Raw genomic sequence first — 22,895 nt, forward strand, 5'->3', positions numbered from 1 at the left:
ATGATCCTGAGTTTTCAGGTAAACTCGGGACCTTTGTGGAACAAAGCAGGTGCTGGGCTCTGGTTCCTTGCTGGGTTTCAGGTTGTGTCACCGCTGGGAATAGCTGTCACTGCGGGAGCACTATCAGCTGTCCTTCTTTTTTTTTTTTTTAAAGATTTATTTATTTATTTATTATATGTAAGTACACTGTAGCTGTCTTCAGACACTCCAGAAGAGGGAGTCAGATCTCCTTGCGGATGGTTGTGAGCTGCCATGTGGTTGCTGGGATTTGAACTCCTGACCTTCGGAAGAGCAGTCGGGTGCTCTTACCCACTGAGCCATCTCACCAGCCCTCAGCTGTCCTTCTTTACCGGTGCATCTGCATTGGTAGAGAGTGAAGGCTCTGCAGGTCTGACGTGGAGAGTAAGGACAACAGTTTGTGGCCCGTCCTGTACAAGAGGCAGATGACTTTGGTGATTTTGTTCTCTTTAAGATTAAAGTTTTCTATCTCGGTGCTTCTTAAATTTCTTTTTTGAGAATTTTATGCATGTCTACTACCATGTTCTTGGTCTCACCCACCTCTCATTCTTATCCTGCAACACCCACCAGAGCCTTCTAATTCATCTTCCTCAATGCCTCATGTTTTCTTCTTTTAAAATTACTTATCGTTATTTTAACCTACCAAGTACAGCTAGTATTTCCCATAAGCATGCCGGAATACAGGCAACTCTCCAGTAGCCACATCCCTCCATAAAAGAGTCTTCCTTCCCCAGTTGTCTTAAACTGCCAATATCTTGTCAGCTAGGGGTTGGGCTTCTGGAGAGAGGAAGTTTAGCATGTGTGACAATATGACTTAAAGGTGACTAGAGAGATGGAAACGTAGTTAATTCAGCAGACGCTTAGCTTAGCTTAGCATGCATGAAGCTCTGAGGGGTAAAGATGGGGGTGTTTACTAGAAATCCATTTCCTCCTAGACATCTGTCCCTTCTAGCCCATCAGCTAGAGTGGGCTGGGTTGTCGAAAATGCATTTATTAGAAAGGCAAATTGCGCATAACACTCGTGTACTTCTTCGTGGCTTCTTTTGTAGGATTAGCAATAGAGAGTCAGTATTCTGAAGTGTCTGTGGAGGGCAAACCCTTTTCATTTACTTACAGAGTTAAGAGGCTGCAGTGGGTAAACATGGGCAGACAGGACTGTTCACAGAGGCCGTCAGTACAAGGCTGCTGAGACGGTCCAGTGAAGGATGAGTGTGCTGAACAGAGCTATCTACCTGTTTCTCAAGGCCATACGACACATAAACCTTGACCAGGGTGGCTGACTTTGTTACCAAAATAGCCATTGCTTTATGGAGTATGCCTGGTCCCAGCTAACCTCTCCTAACCAGTCTGAGGAGAGCAGAAGTCAGTGACCTTGATGGACCACTTCCACCTGATGCTCTAAAGCTGTGTGAAGGCGTGTGAACGAGAGGACTTCACACTCAAGACTCACTGTGGCTGTTCAACCAACTGAGTGGCACGGAGCAGATCCTTTGCTTCAGGTGAGACTGGATAACCTTCCTCTCAGGTTCTGCTCATCCCATACATAAACTACCCAGTACAGCATCTTGGCCACAGTAGCCAATGAAAACATGCTCATTTCACACTATGTGCCAAAGCCTAAGCCTCTATTTTCAGATGGAAAAGCTGTAGCTGGCATACATTCTAGTAGGGAGGTCAAAATTCTAATAAATTCATTTTCCATCATCTTTCCTACTTCTCATTACAGTGAAGGCCATTCTTGCCGGGTTTTCCCATGGTGGTGGCCATTGTCAAAAAATACCATACATGCATAAACAATGGCCTCACTGGGTGTGTGGCTGTGCAGTGAGGTATATTTCTGTGTTGGCTACTAGAGGAAACCCTATCTCTTCAGTTCCTTGTGACATTTTCCCTCTGTGTGTGAGTGCATTCATAGCCTGAGGTAAGATAACACAGTTCTTGTTATCTTGCTTTTCATTGTACTTTTTTAAAAGCTTACGTCCATGTTAAATACAGACTTGGGTCATCTGGATGATACTGGGCAGACACGAGTACTGGCAGTTCTTTGCAAAGACTACATTTGATTAGGAATCTAGGACTTCAGCACCTTTGAAACTGCAAGGGATTTAATTATTCCTTTGGCTTCTAGTGTGATTCCCCCTGGAAGACCTTTGCGTTAATTATAGGTCCTGGGGACACTTGGCAGACACAGCTGCTGCATCACTCTTCTGGGGAGGTAATTAATCGCTGGGCCCACTCTGGCCCCATTCGTTGTCATCCTCATGAGTAGGACTAGGGGGAGGAAGATTTCTGAACAAAATGAAAGCATGTGCAATCATACACACACACACACATCCATGCATATATAATAATTAATTATAAGTTATTTCTGCATACAGCTTCCCATCGTAAATCATGGGCACAGGCTGGGACTTTAGATCAGCATCACAGTCTTAGCCTAGCATTCATGAGGCCTTAGGTTCAATGTCTAGCACTGTGCCAGAAGGAGAAACAGGTGGGAAAGCGAGTGTATGGGAGGGGATGTAAATCATGCCATCCTTTGGGATTCATTCCTGATATTTTGCAAATCTTTTCTGAAGGGACACTGAGTTTACGCACTTCCTTCTTCACACGACTCTCCTTTATCAGTGTACCCGAACCCGAGTCTCAAGAGAATTTGGCAGCTTCTGTTTTCACTGCGATTTCGTAGTTACTCAGCTGGAGGCAGTTTGCCCCTCCGGGATATGAGTCAATGTCTAGAAACATTGTGTTTACTGCAATGGGGGAGGGGTGCAACTGGGTTGCTCTGGATGGAAGAACCTTGCCAGACACAGGGCAACACTCAGACAAACCCCAACCCCCTGCAAGGAACTATCTGGCCCCAGATATCAAAGGTACAGGGGTTCAGGCTTCTTAGTTTACCTAGCTGGACAGTCTCTCTATGTTGTTAGTTTAGCTGTTGGTGTAGTTGGTGGACAGGAAAGCCCATTAAACTATCCTCAAAAACAAAAACAAAAACAAACAACCACAAAACCACCACTGCCATCAGGTCTAGCTTCTTAGGATGGTACAAATATATACCAGCACACTATCTCATCAGTGATGGGCGTCCTATCCCCTCTACTGCTGCATCTACAACCACAGGTGGTGCAAAGGGTTAAACAGACCTTGGCTGAGAGAGTGATGGGAACACCATGGTCCTTGCCATCTGTGAGATGGACTTACAGCCTTGGTCTCCATGGAAACTTACACATCTCTTTGATGGCATTATGGTAACAACTTCTGTGACATCCTGGTGTTCCTGTGTTAGCGCCATTAGTGGAACTCACTAGACCTGTATTTTCCTACTGTTACTGTTGATAAATAGGTCTAAGCAGTGGAAACTGTTGCATGTACTTGGCCATGGGCATTTGTAGGAACAACTAGCACAAGTGAGCCTGGGGTTGGAGAACTAGCTAGAACCATGGAATAGAGTATCATTTGTTCTTAGCTTTGGAGTTGTTTTGAGTTGCCATATTGTCTTAGCCAGTGTTTGTATTCCTTTACAAACATCAGGACCAAGGAACAAGTTGGAGAGGAAAGGTTTATTCATCTTACACATCCACATTGCTGTTCATCACCAAAGGAAGTCAGGACTGGAACTCAAGCAGGTCAGGAAGCAGAAGCTGATGCAGAGGCCATGGAGGGATGTTACTTACTGGCTTGCTCAGCTTGCTTTCTTATAGAACCTAGAACTACCAGCTCAGGGATGGCACCACAACAATGGGCCTTCCCACCATTGATCACTAATGAAGAAAATGCCTTACAGCTGGATCTCATGGAGGACTTTCCTCATGGGAGACTCCTTTCTCTGTGATAACTCCAGCTTGTGTCAAGTTGACACACAAAACCAGCCTACACACACACACACACACACACACACACAATGTTACTATATTGCCCAAACTAGCTTTAAACTCCTGGGCTCAAGCGATCCATCCTGGGTGAGTGTCCTGAATAGGCAGGACTGTGGGCATACACCACTCCACTCAGCCTGTTCTTGGAGACTTAATGCATTCGGTTCCCCTCAGACTCCTAGATTATCCTTACTGGAATAAGATGATTTTAATGTGAAAATATATACACACTTAACATCATAGATGTCCAGGATGAGGTGTACCAAATGTCAGGAAATAGCTTCCCTAGAAAAATACCCTTTCATGTTCAGAAGGCCACAGGCCACACAGACAGTCCCATGAAAAATGTTCCTTCTTCTTGGGGATACTGTGGAGCATTGCTGCCCTTCCCCCCCTCTCTGCTGATTCAGACTATACCCCCATGAAGCCTTGCCTCTTGCCTACTTGCTGCCCTGAGCAGTCACAGCCAGGCTGGAGGCATTGGCTGTGACAGACAGAAGGATCCATTCTTCCTTCTTCACCTTGGCTGCTGATGCTGGTTCCACACCCCTCCACCTCCTGGAGGATTGGTGGCATGTCGGCTTATAGGATTTCAGATGACTGCCTGAGATGTGACAGTGAGCCAGGCAGGGGGAAATGAAAAATACTTTTTAATGGGGTCAGCGTGATTTTTCTGCCCATTGGAGAAGCACTGCTTCATGTTGGCAAGGACAGGGAGGATTCAGCAGGACTCATGCGATATCCTTGTAGAATCTGGTTGCTCTGACAAGAGTCCCTACCTCTTAGGACTTATTTGCTACAAGGTAGTCTGTAGCATGCTACTGTTACTCATATTTGTCTTTACATTGTATCTGTGGTAGTAATATCCTGTTCTTGGTGTATAAATATAAGGGTGGTTTGGTTTGGTTTAATGAAAGATCATGACTCTTAGGCTATGAGTCTGAGGACAGCCTGAGATTGCTGAGAACTTTTACATCTGCAGCACTGGGATCACACGTGTGTCACTGTGCCCTGTTTACATTGCACTGGGAATCGAACCGATGGCTTTATGCATGCTAGGCACATACTCCGCCAGCCAAGTCTCAGCCCCAGCCCCAAATGAAAGGGTCTTGCGTGCTTCGAAATGACTAATGACCCCCCAGAGGACATGTTACCTTCAGGAGTTCATATGGACTTCAGTGTTCCTCCTCAAGAGCCAAGTCCACCAAAGTGTTCTTAGGAAAAGGGAAGTTCCTGGTGAAGACTTAGGCCATGTAGAACATTGTTGATCTCCTTCACCTGCCTCTTGGTCCCTCTGTCCCTTGCCTCGCTTGGCAACCTAACCATGAGAGAGCAGCCAAGCAGCTTTACCCTCTATGCCCAGAAGGGTGACTGGGTGGCTTCTCAGGGAAGAGGCATTGCTGGGAAATAACGTTTCTTTTAAGGAATGTGATTTGCTTTCTGTTTGGCTTAACCTGGTATGTATGTTCTTACTAAGGAAAGAGCTGAAGATTCCCAAATTCCCTGGCTTCTTTCTCCCAAGCAACTGATTTTCCTTAGAAAGAATTGAAGGAAGGGGGTCGGATAGTGATCTTAGGTGTGTTTGTGAGAGCTAATGGTGTTTGGCTAAGTAATTAAGAGGAAAGGGCGTCCATTCTTCAACAGCCCCGGGATGACTGGAATTTTCGTTCTTGGCTCTCTCTTCCAATTCTCCTGGCCCTCAGCCTGTCTAGTAATTCTTTTTCCCTCCCTCCCCTCTCCCCATCACGTAAGCAGGCCTGTGCTTACGTGGAAATTCATGAGTTTATTAAACACATCAATGTTGGGAATATAGCTCGGTTGGTAGGGTGCTTACCAAACATGCATGAAGCCCTGGATTCCACCCCCAGGACCTCATAAACCTGAGGAGCTGGTCCGTGCCTCTAAATCCAGATGCTGGAGGTGGAAACCATAAGTTCAAGGTCTCCCTTGGCCAGAGAGAGAGAGTATAAGATAAGCCTGGCCTATGCTTTCAGGGCTGTCTCTACTTGGCCTTTTGTATCTTTTCCTGACTTCATTTTTGGTTCCCTCTTCTTCTAATCCCCCTTTTGTTTTTTGTAAAGATTAATCTTTCGCTATGTGTGCTTGTGTGTATCTATCTGTATGGAAGAGGCCTGTCATGAAGGTCTGAGGCCCTGGCTCTCTTGGTGATGGAGTCACATGGCTGAGAGTCCCCCAGTGTGGGTGCTGGGAGTCAAACCATGCTCTTTAGAATAGCAGTACACACTCCAGCCTCCCTTTTCACGTTCCTGAGGCAGGGTCTGTCATGGTTACTTTTTAATTACTGGGATAAGATGCCATGATCGAAGCAACTTATAGAATAAGTTTATTTGGGGATTATGGTTCCAGGGTGTCAGAGTCCCTGCTGGCCAATTAGTAAGCACACAGCAGGGGCAGGCAGCAGGCAGCAGGCTGCAAGCAGACCTCACAAACAGGAGAGAGAAAAGGAGGGAGGGAGGGAGGGAGGGAGGGAAAGAAGGAGGGAGGAAGGGAGGGAGGGAGGGAAGAAGGGAGGGAGAGAGAAATTCAGGGAGACTTTTCAGAAACCAAAGCTCCCTTTGGCAAGACCACACCTTCGAATTCTCTGCAAATATCCACAGATGCCAAGAGTCATGGGGGATAGCTCATTCAAACCCCCTTAAAGTCGCATTCTATAGCCCAGGCTTCCTGCCTCAGCCTCTCTCCACCCTCATCCCCAGCGTTGGGGTTGTAGGTGTATGCTACAAGGTCTGGGCTTCTGGTTTTCTTTTTTCTCCTCCCCATTTCTTTCCCCTTCTTCCTTTTAGAGTATTCTGAAGTTGATATCAGGTCATCATAGAGAGGAGACAGAGAAGGAGGAATATAAGAGAACACAAATTTAACTTAAACAAAATGAAATGTCTCTGCTATATAAGAATATATAATATGGAGTCAACTTATTTGCATCTTTCTACAAGTGAATAACTAAATGTTAAATAATCTAAAGGTTTTTCAGACCTGTAAATAGTTCATGTAAAATTATCTATTATTGACTTTAGTGTACCCAATTTCTGTGCCTGTGTGAACACGTGTGTGTGTGTGTGTGTGTGTGTGTGTGTGTGAGGGAGAGAGAGAGAGAGAAAGAGAGAGAGAGAGGACTGTACATGTGAGTGTGTATGTGTAAGGGTGTGTGTATGACTGTGAATGTGAGTGTTTATGTGTGGGTATGTGTGTGTGTGTGTGTGTGTGTGTGTGTGTGTGTGTGTGTGATCCAAGATAAACACAGGAGCACTTGGCACTTTGGATTCCTCTGGGCTGCCTGATCAGGCCACAGTTGGAGAACTACACCATAGCACCTGTGTATTGCATTCATCCCACTGTGATTTGAGCATGACAGTCACAAAAGTCACAATGTCGTCTTGTGTCTGGAGACCCTGAATTTTTCTCATGTGCAGCTTTCAACTCAAGATGCCAGGATCCTGTCAGGGCCAGTTGCTGATGATCTTTTTGAGTGCGTTTGGCAGGGATCTGGCAGCGTAGCAGAGCCAGCCCTGGACTCGATGTCTAGAGGATTACGGAGTGAGTACAGTTTGCTTAGCTGTCTGATGTGAGAGAAACAAGCGTTTCACCTCGATGACCTTGGTTTCCTTGTCTTTAGACTGAGCTGCTAAGTTGAAGACCATAGATGTTTCATATTCTAAAGCAGTTAATTAAATTACCTGCTCTACCCCTGTGACTAATAAACAGGAAGGGAAGGCTCTTAGTCCCCAACAAAGACGCCCAGCAAGGCCACTATGGAGAGTGCACTCAGGGCAGGATGTCGGTGGGGGCTGATCTTACTTACTGCTGTTCCTCCCTGGGAATTTCTGGGAGGCTTCTTTCAAGGCCAAGTTAGTGTGCTTTCTTCTTACTTTGTCCTCTTTGAGTGTCCACTCGTCGTGATGTTGAGTTGTATATTAAGAGAGAAACCCCATGTTTTGTACAACAGGGGTATAGTCGCTTCTGGTGCGATAGGCACCAGAAGTGGCTTCAAGATGCATGGATGCTTCGCTGGAGATTGTTTGGTTAATGGAAGGAGGGTCTTGTGAAAGGCTGCCCCTCCAAGGGGTGCGCCTGCTCACTGAAGCTGGTGGTGGGACACGGCAATACGGTTCCAGCTCCTTGGAAGCGCTTCCATGTTTGTAAAAGAAAATGCAACAAAGGAAAGTTCCAGGCTTTCCCTGGGTGCAGACCAGTGCAGGAAATGCAGTTAGAAGCCTTTTTAATTTTATTCCCTGGGTAAAAAATACCACTGAGGTGACTAATGTTGATTTTTCCTTTCCCTCTGTCTTGTGCTTGACTCTGACTCCACTGGAACGTGCCGTTTATGGCCAGAGATTGATGCTGCAAAGTTACGGGGGGTACTTTCTCCCCATTCCACACCTCCTGGGAATGTGGTCCCTTGAAAAGCAGGTGATTGCCCATCCCTCTGGAAGATGGGTTGTTCTGTCCTGGATCCAGGGCAGGGACTTCAGCCGTGCACATCTGCCATTTTCAGAAAGTGCCACACGTGTCCCAAGAAAGTGACAGCGTGGCAGAAATTGGCACCTTCTTTCAGGTTGTTTTCTTCTTTCAGGACTGTGTCCTCTTGTTAAACAATGAGCTAGATGTAAAAGCGCTCTGCCCTGGGAGCGGCGATATGGGAATAACTGAGCAGGTGCATCCTTCATGGCTGGAACCATAGCGGGAGACAGTGGGTAAGATGCACTTACAGAAATCACTGGCAATTTAGCTCAGCAGGTTCAACATTCCATCAAAAGACACCCGACCTCCCCCTGCCTCTCACCCCCAACACCCCCCCCCCGTCCCCTCTGTCCCCCGCACCACAGTTGCTCTTAGAAGCACCTTAGAAGTGTCGATGAGCGCCACATGACCAGCCCTGTCATTTCTAGTTCTCCTAGCCACTTAGCTTTGCTTGTTTCATGATATGGCATCATGAAATAGAAAATGAATCCCTTGGGGAGCCTTGCACGTTAAGGATGCCTTGGCGAAGTGCAAGGAATCTCCCTGAAGCTAGCCCAGAATAGGCTGTAGTCTTTTCCTGTTAAACTTCTTATTTTGCACTGTCATAAAATACCCTGATGGAAAGCAAGTTATGGGAGGAAGTGTTTACTTTGGCTATGGTGTCAGAGGGAAGGAGTCCATCGTGGCTGGAGGGGGATGGGGGGTGGGGACAGGAGCATGGCAGCAGGGGCTGTGTGCTGGCTGACAATATTCTCATTCCTGTTCAGGAAGCTGAGAAGGGGAGATCAGGAGATGGCTTGAGGCTATAAAAACTCAAGGAAGCTGTGTACTTCCTCCAGCAAAGTTCACCTGCTAAAGGGTCCACGGTCTCCCCAGAAAGCACCACCTACTAGGGACCAAGTGTTCAAATACTGAGCCTGTGGGAGACTTTCTCATTCAAACTACCACATGCTCATTGATGGATGGAAAATTGTTTCAAATCTCAACATTGTAAAAAGGAACCACTACTGCTTTTAATAAGTTGTACTTTTAAATTAAATTTAAAAATATTTTACATTTATTTATTTATGTGTGTGTGTGTGGGCACATGGGTGCTCTGACTCACCTGTGGAAGTCAAAACAGACTTTCCACGATCTGTTCTTACCTTCTTCTGTGCGGATACCAGAGACAGAACTCTGGCCTCAAGCATGGCAGTCACCTGTACCTGCTGAACCATTTCGCTGGCCCTTTTGTAGTTACCAATTAATTTCATTACTTGACAATTTCATAAAGTATATAATGTATTATGATTACTCTTTCTACCCAATCTCTCTTTTCACCCTCCCACCCATGTCCATTCCACACCCCTCATCCCTGCCAGTCCTTTGCCTGGGTGTATTGTGACCCCTTTTGTTTATCTAGGGTCATCTTTGTGACCATTGGGTAGAAACTCTCTGTTGGAGCCTGCTGGGGGCTATCAGTGTATATGAAACTAAGAACATTGGTTTCCCCCCGCCCCCTTGTCCCATGATCTATCAGTAGCAAATATTTCAGTGGTAGGGCTGGAAACCCGTCCCTCCTCTGCCCATGGATACATCTTCCCCTTCATTATGAAGAACCATAGGGCAGTCATGTGAACACCTTCCACCCCTCAACTCTGGCTCCTGTGCTGTGCTTTGAGAGACAATTCTCCAAGACTAAATCATGCTGTGCTATGCTTTGAGAGGCAACTTTCCACACCTGAATCAGGGGCTCCATTACTTCCTGCACCCTGTTGAGTCCAGCCTTGCTTGGTCAGTGTTCGTTCCCAGCAGCCGAGATGCAACATAGGAGAGTAAATGTGCTGTGACCCACCTTTAATCACAGGGCTTTCTTGCTGACATTTCCCGACAGTATATTCTCAGGTTGTCATGTGACACTTGTTTTTGCAGTACTTTCTATATATGGAAAAAAAATGCCCCCTAATTTTCTCTCTAGCATAGTTGGCTGAAATTGGTCTTTATTGTTGGAGCTAGGAGGTAGAAAACAAGCGATTCATACAGAGATATATTCACTGCTACAGTTTCAGGTCTTCAGATACCAGCATTTGATCATTTCTGCTTCATAAGGCGTTCACTGAAGTGGAAGGCCTGTTTATGATTTCACTTATTTCCTTACCAAGTGTATTCATGACTGAAGAACGTCCTCTGTGTTCAGCGAGGGTGAGCACGGGGCTTGCAGGACCTTGCTTCGGCGACCAGCCTGTTGCGTTGTACTGTTGGAAGCTCGTTTCCCTTCTGATCACTACTTACTGCAGTGACAGACGCCATAGGCACAGTCAGATCACGCGTGGCCTCTGGGCTCAGGGGAGCACAGGAGGGATGCAGAGTTTCCTGGATGTTGTTTCAGTAACAACTGTGCGTGGGAGAGACTTTAAATCCTGTAAATACAGTCCATGAAACTAAAAATATCACTAACTGCACTTTCACTAGCCCAGGTATTAAGAAAAACCCACAGGTACAAATACCAGTGACAATCCAAAGCTGACCTAAAAGGGAAGGTAAATCTGAGAAGAGATAATTCCTGTCAGAGACTGGGATTAAAGTATCTTTTGAGCCTGTGAATACAGGCTAGGACTTCTCCTAGGACATGGGAAGGGGCCTAAAGCCCTAGAAGTTTCCTGATGTTCACACAAACATCAAGAAACCCAATACGGGGGCTAAAGAACTAGCCCTGCTGGTGAAGAGTCTCCGATGTGAGCGTGAGAACCCGAGTTCAAGTCCCACAACCCAGGCAAAGGCCAGGTGTGATGGTGTGCACGTAGAATCCCAGTGCTGAGGAGACAGTGATGGATCTCAAGGCTCCCTGGTCAGCCAGCCTAGACAGATGTGTAAGCCCTGGATTCCACTAAAAAATTCTGTGCCCTAAACAAGGTATATGGACTTCTAAGTGCAGTACCTGAGGTAGACCTCTGTTCTTCATACTTATTAACACCTGTCCACAAATGTGTACTTGTACACAAATGTGCGTGTATGTGTGTGTTTGCATGTGCACGCATGCAGGACTGCACACACATACACTTGGGTAGGCCTTGGGGAGGTCAGGGAAACTCACCTAGAATGACCTTATGAGGGGAAGATTTTAGATCTATTGTTTGTCTGTTTGGGGAGTATCAAGGTTTGTATATGCTTGGCCCAGGGAATGGCACTATTAGAAAGTGTGGCCCTGTTGGAGTAGGTGTGTCACTGTGGGTGTGGGCTTTAAGACCCTCATCCTAGCTGCCTGGAAGGCCTTCAGATGAAGATGTGGAACTCTCAGTTTGTCATCCTGCACCATGCCTGCCTAGATGCTGCCATGTTCCTGCCTTGATAATGGACTGAACCTCTGAACCTATAGGCCAGCCTCAATTAAATGTTGTCCTTGTAAGTGTTGCCTTGGTCATGGTGTCTGTTCACAGCAGTAAAACCCTAAGACAGGAAGTGCTAGGGATGGAATCCAGGGCGGGGGGGGGGGGGGGCTCATGCCATTCAGACACTCTACCGCTGAGCCACACGCCCATTGGGGCATTTGTAGAGTTTGCTACTTGCATTGGTTACTTCCCTTCCTTCCTACCCCTCTTCCTAACTGCTTTTCCTCCGTTGTAAATGTGGTGGGAAGAGCATCCAGAGAGGGTTTGACCGAAGGAGAAGACTGATATTGCTTTCAAGCCAAGAGACTTTACATCCTTTAGAGGATGGACCAGCCATATTTTCAGCCTTGGAATGGGACCTCCTGAGTTGTTCCATTTCAGAAAGGGCCAGAAGTAGGCTCTTTGCCTAGGTGTGCCTCGGGGTGTGTTTCTTTGCCACCACTGTCCTCACGGTGGCTCCCTTCCTTCTCAGCTGAGAAAGGTGTTTGGAAGGTCCCATCACCATGAAGTTCAGAAGCACATGCTTTATCTGTGTCACTGCCTATAGATGACTAAAAAGCCTGCTACCACACAGGTATCTTCTCCTTTGACATGGGGGGGGTCTCACGTAGCCTAGACTGGCTTTGAACTTGCTGTGTAGCCAAGTTTAATCTTGAACGTTTCATCCTCCTACCTCTACCCCCAGAGTCCTGAGGTTGCAGGAATGTACTACCACACCTGGTTTATAGTTTATGTGATACTGGGGATAGAACTCAGGGCTTACATGCTAGGTAAATCCTCTACCAACTGACCCACATCCTTAACCCCAGATGGGCTTTGAAAGACAACCATAGGCCAAAAGGTTGTTGAAAGACAACAATAGGCCATAGAAAATGGATATCAGTGGTAATTAGCTAATAGTTATTCTTTAGTTAGACGTGGCAGTGGGACTGGTAGTCAGTATGCTTTGTCCTGGTTAGATTTTTTTTTTTTTTTGTCAATGTGACATAAACCTAGACATATCTGGTATGTTACTGTTCTATCGCTGTGAAGAGACACCATGACCAAGACAACTTTTAAAAGAAAGCATCTTGTTGGGAGTTTGTTTATGGTCTCAGAGGGTTAATCTATGATCATCATAGAGGGTTCTAACTCATGGTCAGCAGGCAAAGAGTAGAGAGCGAGAGGGGGATGAGAGGGGGAAGGAAAGGGAGAGGAAGAGGGAGAAACTAGGCCTGGTGGGCCTATGGGGACCTTCTCCTTCAAATCACCGCAGCTGGGAATTTTAATTGAGAAAATGCCTTCTTAAGATAGACTGTAGGCAAGTTTATGGGGTTCTGTCTTGACTCATGATTGATGTGGAAGGGACCCTGCTGAATAGGGTGCTGCCATCCCTGGACAGGTCTTTCCTGGATGGTGTAAGAAAGCAGGCTAAGCGAGCCATAAGAGCAAGCCAGTAAGCAGCATCCCTCCACGGCTTCTGCATCAATTCCTCCTCTGGGTTCCTGCCCTGATGTCTCTGGATGATGAGATGATGAATAAACCTTTTCTTTCTCAAGTTGCTTTTGGTCCTGGGGTTTAATCACAGCCATAGAAACCCTAACTAAGACACCACCCCCTCCCCCAGCTTTGTAAACTCTAGGATCTGACAGTCTCTGTTTAGTGGGACTTGTGTGGCTAGTGACCATACAGAGCTCATTTGAATGATAGCGTTTTGATATCCTTTAATAAAAGGATGACCAAAATTAATTTTACCTGTTTCCTTTTAGTTTTTCTGTGCGGTCACTAGAAAGGGCGTAAGTAAGTTATTTAGGTGTGTGTCCGTCTACAAAGTACCTTTTTACCCACTTGAAAGCCACGGGGTAGTGCCCTAAAGGCTTCCTGGAAGTTTGGGGAGTGGTTGTTTTGATTTTCCTTGTGGCTTTGGTTGTTTAGTTGAACAAACCCAAATTTAATGAATCAGAGCAGCAGGCTGTTATTCTCATACAACAAATTAGACTTGGGATAATGGAACCCCAGGGACGTGTCCCTAGTCAAACTACAAAGCAAGAAAGTGAGTTCTCAGCTTTTAGGAAAATGTTGCCACCAAAGGTCACTTCTCTGTGCCTCTGCTCCAACTGCTGAAAGTTTAGGCTGGCGCTTGATGGCATCCGTGTGGGAAGCATAGCTCGCTTCCTCTCAGACTGTCACACTCTCACAGGAACAAAGTTCACCGTTAATATTCACATCTCCCCCCCCCACCTGTTACCATTCGTGTACATATTGACTGTGTATCAACTTGTTCCTCAGTGTCAGATTTGCTATTTCATTTCCAGTAGGCATTCGTAAGGATAGTAAGCGTTCCCCGAAAAAGCTTGATAACAGGTCAGTAGAGGAGTTGGCACGAGTTCTGCTAGAGATAATATTGTTGCTGCGATGTGGGTGAGGGAGGAACCTTGCAAAGCAGTGGGGCGATGTCTACTCCAGAAAGAGAGCTCCTGCTTAAATGGCTAGAGCGCTCAAGGGCTTCCCGCTCTTCACTTCTCACTGAATTGATTGGAGACAGTTGCTGCTCCCCCGTCCCTTTCCAATTATATGTTGTTTTTACACAGCAGAGACTCAGCCTCCTCCTCTTGAGGGTCAGATTCTGGGGTGTCATGAGAAGGGATGGAAGACATGGGATCAAGGTTTAAAGACATCAGCTGATGCACACTGGTAGAGAAAGAACTGTGACCCCTGTGGATCAGAGGTTTCGGAATAAACCTTACCTGTTTTCCCACGGTTACCCCCTCTCTGTCCTTGCCTTCCATTCTCCTGTGCATAAAACAATGCGTTTAATAAAGCCTTTTGCATTTAACATGCTTATATAAAATAACATTAATTAATTAATTAATTGATTAATTAAGGTTCTTGAGACAGAGCCTCATGTAGCCCAGACTGGCCTCTAATTCTTTTTGTACTTGACTGGCCTTGAATGCCCAATCTTCCTTCCTGAGTGCTGGAGTTATAGCCACGCCTCACCAAGCCTGGCAAAACGACTGTGTAAATAATCTTTCTCTGGAAGAAGAGGTGGCAGTATTGTCTTAGTCTTCTTGTCTTAGCTTTGCTCTAATCCCCAACATGGCTGCATGAGAAGTTGGTGCGCATCCTGTGTCCTTATGAGAGTCTGTTTAAACTTTCATCAAATGTATGACTGACTGACTTCATGTGCTTTCGGCTGATCTCCTCTGTTTGCTTATCTCTAGATAATCGCTGTTTGCTTGCTTGTCTTCGTTAAGGCCAGCCCTCTGCTCACAGTAGCCTAGAGAACATCCCTTCCCAAGTACTCAAGTCTGTCTTGTTCTCATTCACATTCTGGCCACGGGACTCATCCCCCCACAGACCACGTCGGGGCCCCCAGAGCCTCTGTTGACTTTGAGTTAAGAGAGGATATCCCAGAGGGATTATGGGATTTGTATCATAGCCTCACACCTCATTAATAAAGTTCCTTCCAGTAACTGCATGAAGCCATAGCTGTTGCTAGGCGCTTCCAGCCATGTTAGAATCCTTTCTTCAGTTGGGGTTTGGCATTTTAAAATAGCTATTTTTCCTCGAGAAGTCTTAAGCATGGTGATAAAACAGCTCTGTACCTCAGACAGTGTGGAACCTTTGCACGTGGGGCATGGACCAGACACTTTGGGCTTCTGTTTGAGCCAATCAACATGTGTTTAGTCCAAGAATTAGCCTGGACACAGGAGAGAAAGAGCTTAGAGTTTTTACTGCCTCTGTGTGGTAGTTTGAACCCATAGCTTGTCTTTCAGCATTAGAGGGCACTGAGGCTGGTCTCCTCTCTTTATTTCAGTCAGTGTGTGACTGAATCTATCTTTGGGAAGAACTTGTGGGTTCTCTTTGTGACGGGGGCTCTTCACATTCCCTGATAAGGCATGGGGAAGATTTTGGACTCCACAGCCACTCAGGATGGAAGAGCCTGATTTGCCCTGTCTATTTAATCCTCCCTTGCTCCAGAATGACCAAAGATGGCCTTTGATATGAATAGCTTTGTAGAAAATGATAAGAAATATAAATCATCTATAATCAACCCAAGGAATGTTTAAAACAGGCATGAGTAATCTATGCCAGTGTGTACTAATCATATGAAACTCTAGATTATTAGCTGGCCAGGGCAGATTCATAGGTTATTCTATGAATTACCTGTGTGAAACATAATACAATAACTTTCTAAAGTCCGTATTGTTTGTCTTTCATAGCATTTATTATTTTGTGGTTTGTTCCCTCAAGTCCTATTTTCTTCAGTACTTTTACATGAAGAATGTTGGGTTTTGTAAAAGGCCTTTTCTGCGCCTACTGAGATGATCATATGATTGGGGTCTTTAAATCATTTATATGATTTATTGCATTTGTTCATGTAGTCTGTTGAACCTTTTCTGGGTCTCTGAGATAAAACCAACTTGGTTTTGGTGGCCAAGGTCTTTTGAATGCGGGCTTGTATTCAGCATAACAAGTGTTTGAGTGAGAGTTTCTGCATCCGTGTTCATTGGGGATATTGGCCTGCACTTGGTTTTCCTTGCTGTGTCTTTACCTGGTTTCTGTATTAGAGTAATACAGGGTTCATACTGGACGACAGGTGCTATGAAGGGGGAATGGAGAAATGGGGGAGGGGTCTTGAATTGGGAAAGAGGGAGAAAGTGTAATTCAGGTGAGAAGGAAAAAGGAGAGAGAAAGGACACCGAGGTCGTCTGAAGAAACAAACCATGGGGAAACATTAACGTCCCACAAAGAGAACACACGGACCCCTCAGGGATTAAGATGGGGTAATCACACTCACTCTGAAAGGAGTCAAGTGTCTCATCTCAGGAGAAGCCATGGAGGCTTCCTGTGAGGATCTGATTGTCCAGTAGAGGGTAGCGGAAGACCATGCCCCCAGCCCCTGCTGGGGACACTTCTGGGCTCTGTTCAGATGAGTGAGCTGACAAATGGCTTCAAATGTAATCCTAACCATATAGCATTTATGTAAGCTAAGTCTGCAGCGTTTATAGGGCATGTGCTGAGTAGCGTGTGGAGCAGTTGTCTCTGAGCAAGCAAAGAAGACAGAAGCCCAACTGGAAGGGGTTGTTATTCTGTGGTCCCCAGCAGCAAAGACCCAGGGACATGCATTGTGTTGGGAGCCTCGAGTTGCCACTGTTGAGGAGGCGAAGAGCTTTAAAAGAAGTTGTTCACTATTTCTCATCCATAAAATGGGTCGAAGGAAATTCCTACTTCTTCTTCTTTTTTTTTTTCTCTGTGTAACTCTGGCTGTCCTGGAACTCACTCTGTAGACCAGGCTGGCCTCGAATTCAGAAATCCGCCTACCTCTGCCTCCCAAGTACTGGGATTAAAGGCATGCGCCACCACCACCCGGAGTAATCTGGTGGTGGTCAGTAGAGCAACAGAGGGCCAAGTGGAATCAGGAGGGCTGGAGGAGAAATGAGCTGTGAACTGAGTGTGGAAGGTGAACGAGGTTCTCTTGATAATTGGGGGGTGGGGGGGGGACGGACGGACAGTGGACTTGTCTGGGAGCATGAAGGGAGTTCTGGGATGAGAAACAGATGATCTTAGTTCCAAGGTTGCAAAACTCCTTTCAGCAAAGGATATTCCATGCATCATGACTGCTGGGTCTTACTGAAATAAGATTCTATATATACATCTATTTGAAGGATTTCCAAATGCCCTATTTCTTCTGTGCACTCCTGAAGTTCTCGTATTTCAAAGCAAGGGGATCACTGACATACTCCTTACTTTTGAGGAAATCAACCCATAATCTTGCGCGCCCAAGAACGACGCTGCAACAGGATCCTTCTGCACACGTTTATTGGGAGAGCTTGATTGCAGAGGCAAAGAGACCCCAAGCCCAGAAATGGTGCTGCTTATATAGGCCTAGGAGAGGCGTGTCTCACACCCGGATTGGTTGTGCTTGGGTTATGCTTATGACCTCATTTGCATGCCTACATCTGATTGGTTAACTTGTCTCTCATCTGATTGGTTAACTTGTCTCTCATCTGATTGGTTAATTTTGGTTAATTCTCAAAACCTCATCTTGGCAAAAGAACTTTACTGCCTATGTATGCGTGGTGGCCAGCAGTAGCCAACTGCCACTCTGCAACAGCACATGTGGCTTCCCATACCATAAGATACTGTTTAAATGGTTTTCTTCTGGAGAACAGCATTTTAAGGACCTTTCAATGCCTCATGGGTGAAGGGGCAGCGTGGAAGTGGAACTGAACAATTATGTTTGTCAACAGTTCTTGCTTCATCCGGGCTGCACCATCCTCAGAAGGTCCCCTTCTCCTCATATGTGACTTCATACACACAACAGACCATTAGGCAAAGGCAAGGGACAGAAGTACCAGTGGTGTAAAACACAAGAGCACCTTTTACCATTGAAGATGCCTTCATCCTGTACATTATTCTCCAGTTTGATCTTTACCAGATTTTTACGTTTCATTTATTTTATTAAAACACTTGAATAACTCATTAGTGTACCTGTGCTGTTTCAAAAGACAACACATTAGAGATTATGTGTCATTTTTCTTTTTGACTATTTACAATAAAGGTTTCCCTCTCCTGCAGTGCGGTATTTAGAGAGAAGAGCTTGAAAACAGCAGGCTAACTTCTTGGCGGCTTGTTACTGAAAACGGAAGAATGAAATATAAAACATCAGCTAAGCCAATCTCTAAAGTTCAAAGTACAATTCTAAACACCTGGGCATGCATTTTTAAGAGTTTAAATTTTTAGAGTATATTTTTCCTTGTAGATGTTTGAAGATTTTTTTTATTATCAAAAGCAAATAAGATAATATTATAAACAACTCATATTGATCTTGCAGGTTTTTAAGATTTTTGTTTTTATTTTATTTGTGTGTGTGTGTGTGTGTGTGTGTGTGTGTGTGTGTGTGTTTATGCATGTGAGCACAGGTACTTGCAGAAGCCAGAAGAGGGCTTTAGACCCTCTGGACCTATACTTTCAGACAGTCGTGAGTCACCCGACCAAGGAGGGTGTTAGAAATAGAGTTGAGTTCTCTGGCATGCTCTTAGCTATTGAGCTATTTCTTCAGCCCCACCAACAGACTGGAACTTAAGACTTTTATTTTAGATTTATTTTTGTTATTATTTTAAAATTGTGTGTGTGCATGTGTGTGAACGTGGCTATGTGTGCATGTGTGCAGGTGCCCAAAGAGGACAGATGCCTTCCACCCCTGAAGCTGGACTTACAGGCAGTTGAGTCACTTGACATGGGTGCTGGGAACCGAACTTGTGCCCTCCAGATCAGCAAGCCCTCTGAACCGCTGAGCCATCTCTTCAGCCCTGTGAGCATATTTGAAAGCTGTTATCTATGGATGTGTGTCGTTTCTCTTGGATAAACATCCAGTTTGCTAGGTCGAATGTTAGGTAATGTGTAATGCTGGAAGGGTTGGTGAAACTTTTGCTAACAGTTAGGTTGCTTTCCTCTCTTGCTGGGGCTCCCCACGGATGGTATTTTTGTGAGGTGTAATGATAATGGTTTACAGTGATTTGTATTTGCGCCTCACATTGGCTTGAAAACCAATTCTTTGAGAAGTTTTCGTGTGTGTTGTATAGTAGTCAGTCAATTATGAATCTCCCTCTGGGGGCTGTGTGGGGGTTACACGCTCTGTGTCTGTGTTTAGTTTGGCAGACATTTTCTTCCAGCTTGAGGTTTTGTGTGCACTGTGCAGGAGAGCTGCCCCACAGCCTACGTGCTAGCCAAGCAGCCCACCCCTGAGTTATGGCTCAAGTTTGTGGCCTTACAAAGCAGGCTCTTCCTGTGTAGCTTAGACTGGCTTTGAGTTGTTCTACAGCTCAGGGTGGCCTTGAACTCATGAGCTTCTGCTTCTACCTGTCAAGGACTGAAATGGTAGGCAGTATACCGCCACACCTAGCAATTATGTTACTTTAAAATAATCTTTAAATTAATTATGTATGTGGGTGGTTTGCCTCCATATATGTTTGTGTGTCACATATGTGCCTGATGCCATTAAAGACCAAAAGAAAGTGTTGAATTCCATGGAACTAGAGTTACAGACAATCGTGAGCTATCGTGTGGGTACCAGGAATTGAACCTGGGTCCTCTGGAAGAACAGCCAGTGCTCTTAACTTCTGAGCCACCTCTCTAACCCCCAGTGATGTTCTTAACAGTAGCTTTTAGAAAATTGAAGTACTTAAATTTAATGAAGCTAACCGTGGTCCATCAGTTGTGATTTTAGTATCCCATCTGAAGAATCTTGGCCCAAGCAGATGGTAACAGAAGTAATCCTTTTGTTTTTTCTAAAACTTTATAAGTTTATATGTTGTGTTTAGATCTATGATTCATGGTCCATTTTGTAATTTTTCCCCTGGTATGAATGTCCTTTACTCATTTGTATATTTTTAGAAAATTCATTAATAATATATACATATGGATCTGTTTCTAGATTGTCTGTTGTTTCCGTGATCAATTTCGTTTGCATTATGCTACTATTACGCTGCCTTGATTAATATGGTTTTATAAAATATGCATGACAGATGATATACATTTTCCATCTGTTTTCTTCTTTGTGCGTATGGGTGCATGTGGATGTGTGTGCAGATGTGCATGCTCGTGTTTGCACTTGGGTGTGGAGGTCAGATGTTAACCTCAGGTGCCTTCTTCAGTCACTTCTCTCCCCATCAGTTCTGAGACAGCCTCTCTCAGTTTTGCTTGGAGCTCATTGCTTTCCCTAAGCTGGCGGGTCAAAGCCAGCCTAGTCCGTCTCTGCTTCTCTAAGGCTGAGATCACAAGTGCACACCACACACCTGGCCTTTATGTGTCCCCAGAGCGTGACTTGAGGTTCTCGTGCTGATTCAGCAAGCACTTGAATGACTGAGATATCCCATCCCCCTTTTGGCTTTTTTTAAAAAAGGTTACATTGGACCTAAAGCTCAGTTGTCACTGCGGAAGACGAACAGAAAGATTGTAAGAGCCAGAGGGTCAGGGAGTTTGCTACGAGACTGCCTCCTAGGGAATGCCATAAAGTAAGTGTGATTAAAACAAACTCTTTAAAAGGGTTCCTTGGATGGGGTTGGAAATGTAGCTCAGTGGTAGAGCACATGCCTCATTCTCATGAGGCTCTGGGATCTCCCTGTAGAAACACACACACACATACACTCTCACACTCATGCACACATAGCATATCTCTGTCCCTTAAGGATCCTGTGTGTGCTGCTTTGATAGCAGACACAGCTGTTTGTAGTTCTTTACTTTTTATTCCTGGGGGATATGTTGTAATTCTAAATAGTAGGTTTCGGTTCCCATTTTTCCCATACTGTTTCTTAGATTAGCTTCCTGCTAGAGTATTAGTAGCTTTAACTATATTATTAATATAGAATTACTTTGTTGATTCTGAATATTAGCCTCCTATTTTAGTCTGTCTATATTTAACCCCTATTAAAAATGAGGAAACTATCTTAGATACCCTTACTGCCCTATGCAATCATTTTACCTTTTGACTGCTCTCAAGTATATATATATTATTTTAGATTTTAGATATTATGTGTTTGGATGTGTGTGTGTGCGTGAATGCCATTGTGTGCTCACACCAAGTGCATGAATGCCATTGTGTGCTCACACCATCTGCATGAATGCCAGTGTGTGCCTGTGAGATGCGCTCCTCTATGGCTCTCCCTACTTGTTTTCTGAGATTCACCTAGGGCCTCCCTGACTTGACTACTCTGGCTGAGCAGCAGGCTGCAGGAGTCCTGGCCTGCCTCCCAGTGCCCAGACTACAGGCACAGGCACATGAGTTTTACTAAGGGCTGGGGATGGACCTCTGGGCCTGATGATTACACAGCAATGGTTTCACTGCCAGAGCCATCTCTACAGCCTCTGGATGCTACTGTTTAACCATCAAAGTTAATATATTTTAAATAGTAAACTTTCATGTCCCTTGTTTATTATAAGTCAGTTTGTAGAGATTAAACCTAACTGGTATGATTGATTGTGTTCCCCAAAGACTTGGGCACTGGAAGTACATTCCCCAAGTGGCCATGTTGAGGAGGAGGCTTCAGACGGTGGGATTTAGCTCCAAGACATGTCACTTGGGAACCATCACTGAGGGGAGTGATGTAATCCTCATGGGACATTTGTTAGTTCCTTTGAGGGTGAGTTATGCTAGACATGACGGGGGAACACCTTGAATCCCAGAACTCAGGAGTAAGAGGCAGGAGGATCTCTGTGAGTTCCGGGGCCAGCCACTTTGACATAGTGAATTATAGGCCAGCACAACGAGAGCCTGCTTTTTGAAGGTAGGTTACATAACAGGAAGGCATGGCTCCCAGAACTCTCTGGCTTCCTGTCCTGCCATCTGCCACAGAGTCCTCACCAGAGGCTGAACAGATGGCCTTGGGTTCACTCAAGCTTGAACTTGCAGCCCTCAAAGCTGTGAGCGAAATGAACCACCCTTTAAAATAAAGGACCCAGCCTTAGGTATTTTGTCTTATCAACAGAAACAGACTAATGCACCAGAAGAAAACATTGCTAACGTTAAAATTCTGTTTATAGTCTTGAAAGCAGAAGCAAGCATTATGACTGAGCATACTGTGTGTGTACTTGTGTGTATGTGTCCGTGTGTAGAGTAGGTGCACATGCAGAGGTATTGAGTATCTTCCTCACTTATTCTACCTCCCCCCCCCCTTTTTTTAAAGACAGGGTCTCTCACGGGATCTGGAGCTTGCCCCAGGGATTCTCTGTCTTCTCCCCATTTCTGGAACTCACACCAGGATACCAGGCCTTTTATGTAGGTTCTGGGCTCTGAATTCAGGTTCTCAGACCTGAGCTGCAAACTCTCACTAACTGAGTCACTGCCCCAGCCTGAGGAGACACTGCTCTGTGAACTAAATCTGCCTGGGTCTGAAGCAGTGTTTCTCCATCTTTCCAGTGCTGTGACCCCTGAAGAGAGTTCCTCATGCTGTGGTGGACCCCCCCCCCCAACCATAAAATTATTTTCATTGCTACTTCATAACTGTAATTTTGCCACTGTTATAAATCATAACGTAAATATCTGATATGCAGGTTATTTGACCCGTGTAAAAGAGCTGTTGGATCCCCAAAGCTTTGGGACCCATGCAAGCATTCAAGTCACGGTCAAAGGTACGGTTCTCTCAGCTCTTCTCAGAGCTGCGCTACTTTA

General features: G+C 45.3%; 1 protein-coding gene across 4 annotated transcripts in view; it reads left to right on the plus strand.

Moving 5' to 3' along the window:
* Positions 1–22,895, plus strand: part of Ablim1 (actin binding LIM protein 1) — a 287,337-nt gene that overhangs the window by 43,508 nt on the left and 220,934 nt on the right. Inside the window, exon 1 of one of the 4 annotated variants that reach the window (XM_085833834.1) lies at positions 7,154–7,448. The exons of 2 other annotated variants lie outside the window; for them this stretch is intronic. In XM_085833834.1, coding sequence (XP_085689960.1) covers positions 7,430–7,448 — 19 coding nt within the window. In that variant the 5' untranslated portion in view covers positions 7,154–7,429. Of the gene's footprint in view, positions 1–7,153; positions 7,449–20,662; positions 20,743–22,895 lie in introns of those variants that run through there. One more of the 4 variants, XM_085833840.1, reaches the window with a different exon arrangement.

The sequence above is a fragment of the Mus caroli genome, unplaced genomic scaffold, assembly GCF_978045245.1.
Source record: "Mus caroli unplaced genomic scaffold, Mus_caroli_1 scaffold_20, whole genome shotgun sequence".
Lineage (NCBI taxonomy): Eukaryota > Metazoa > Chordata > Mammalia > Rodentia > Muridae > Mus > Mus caroli.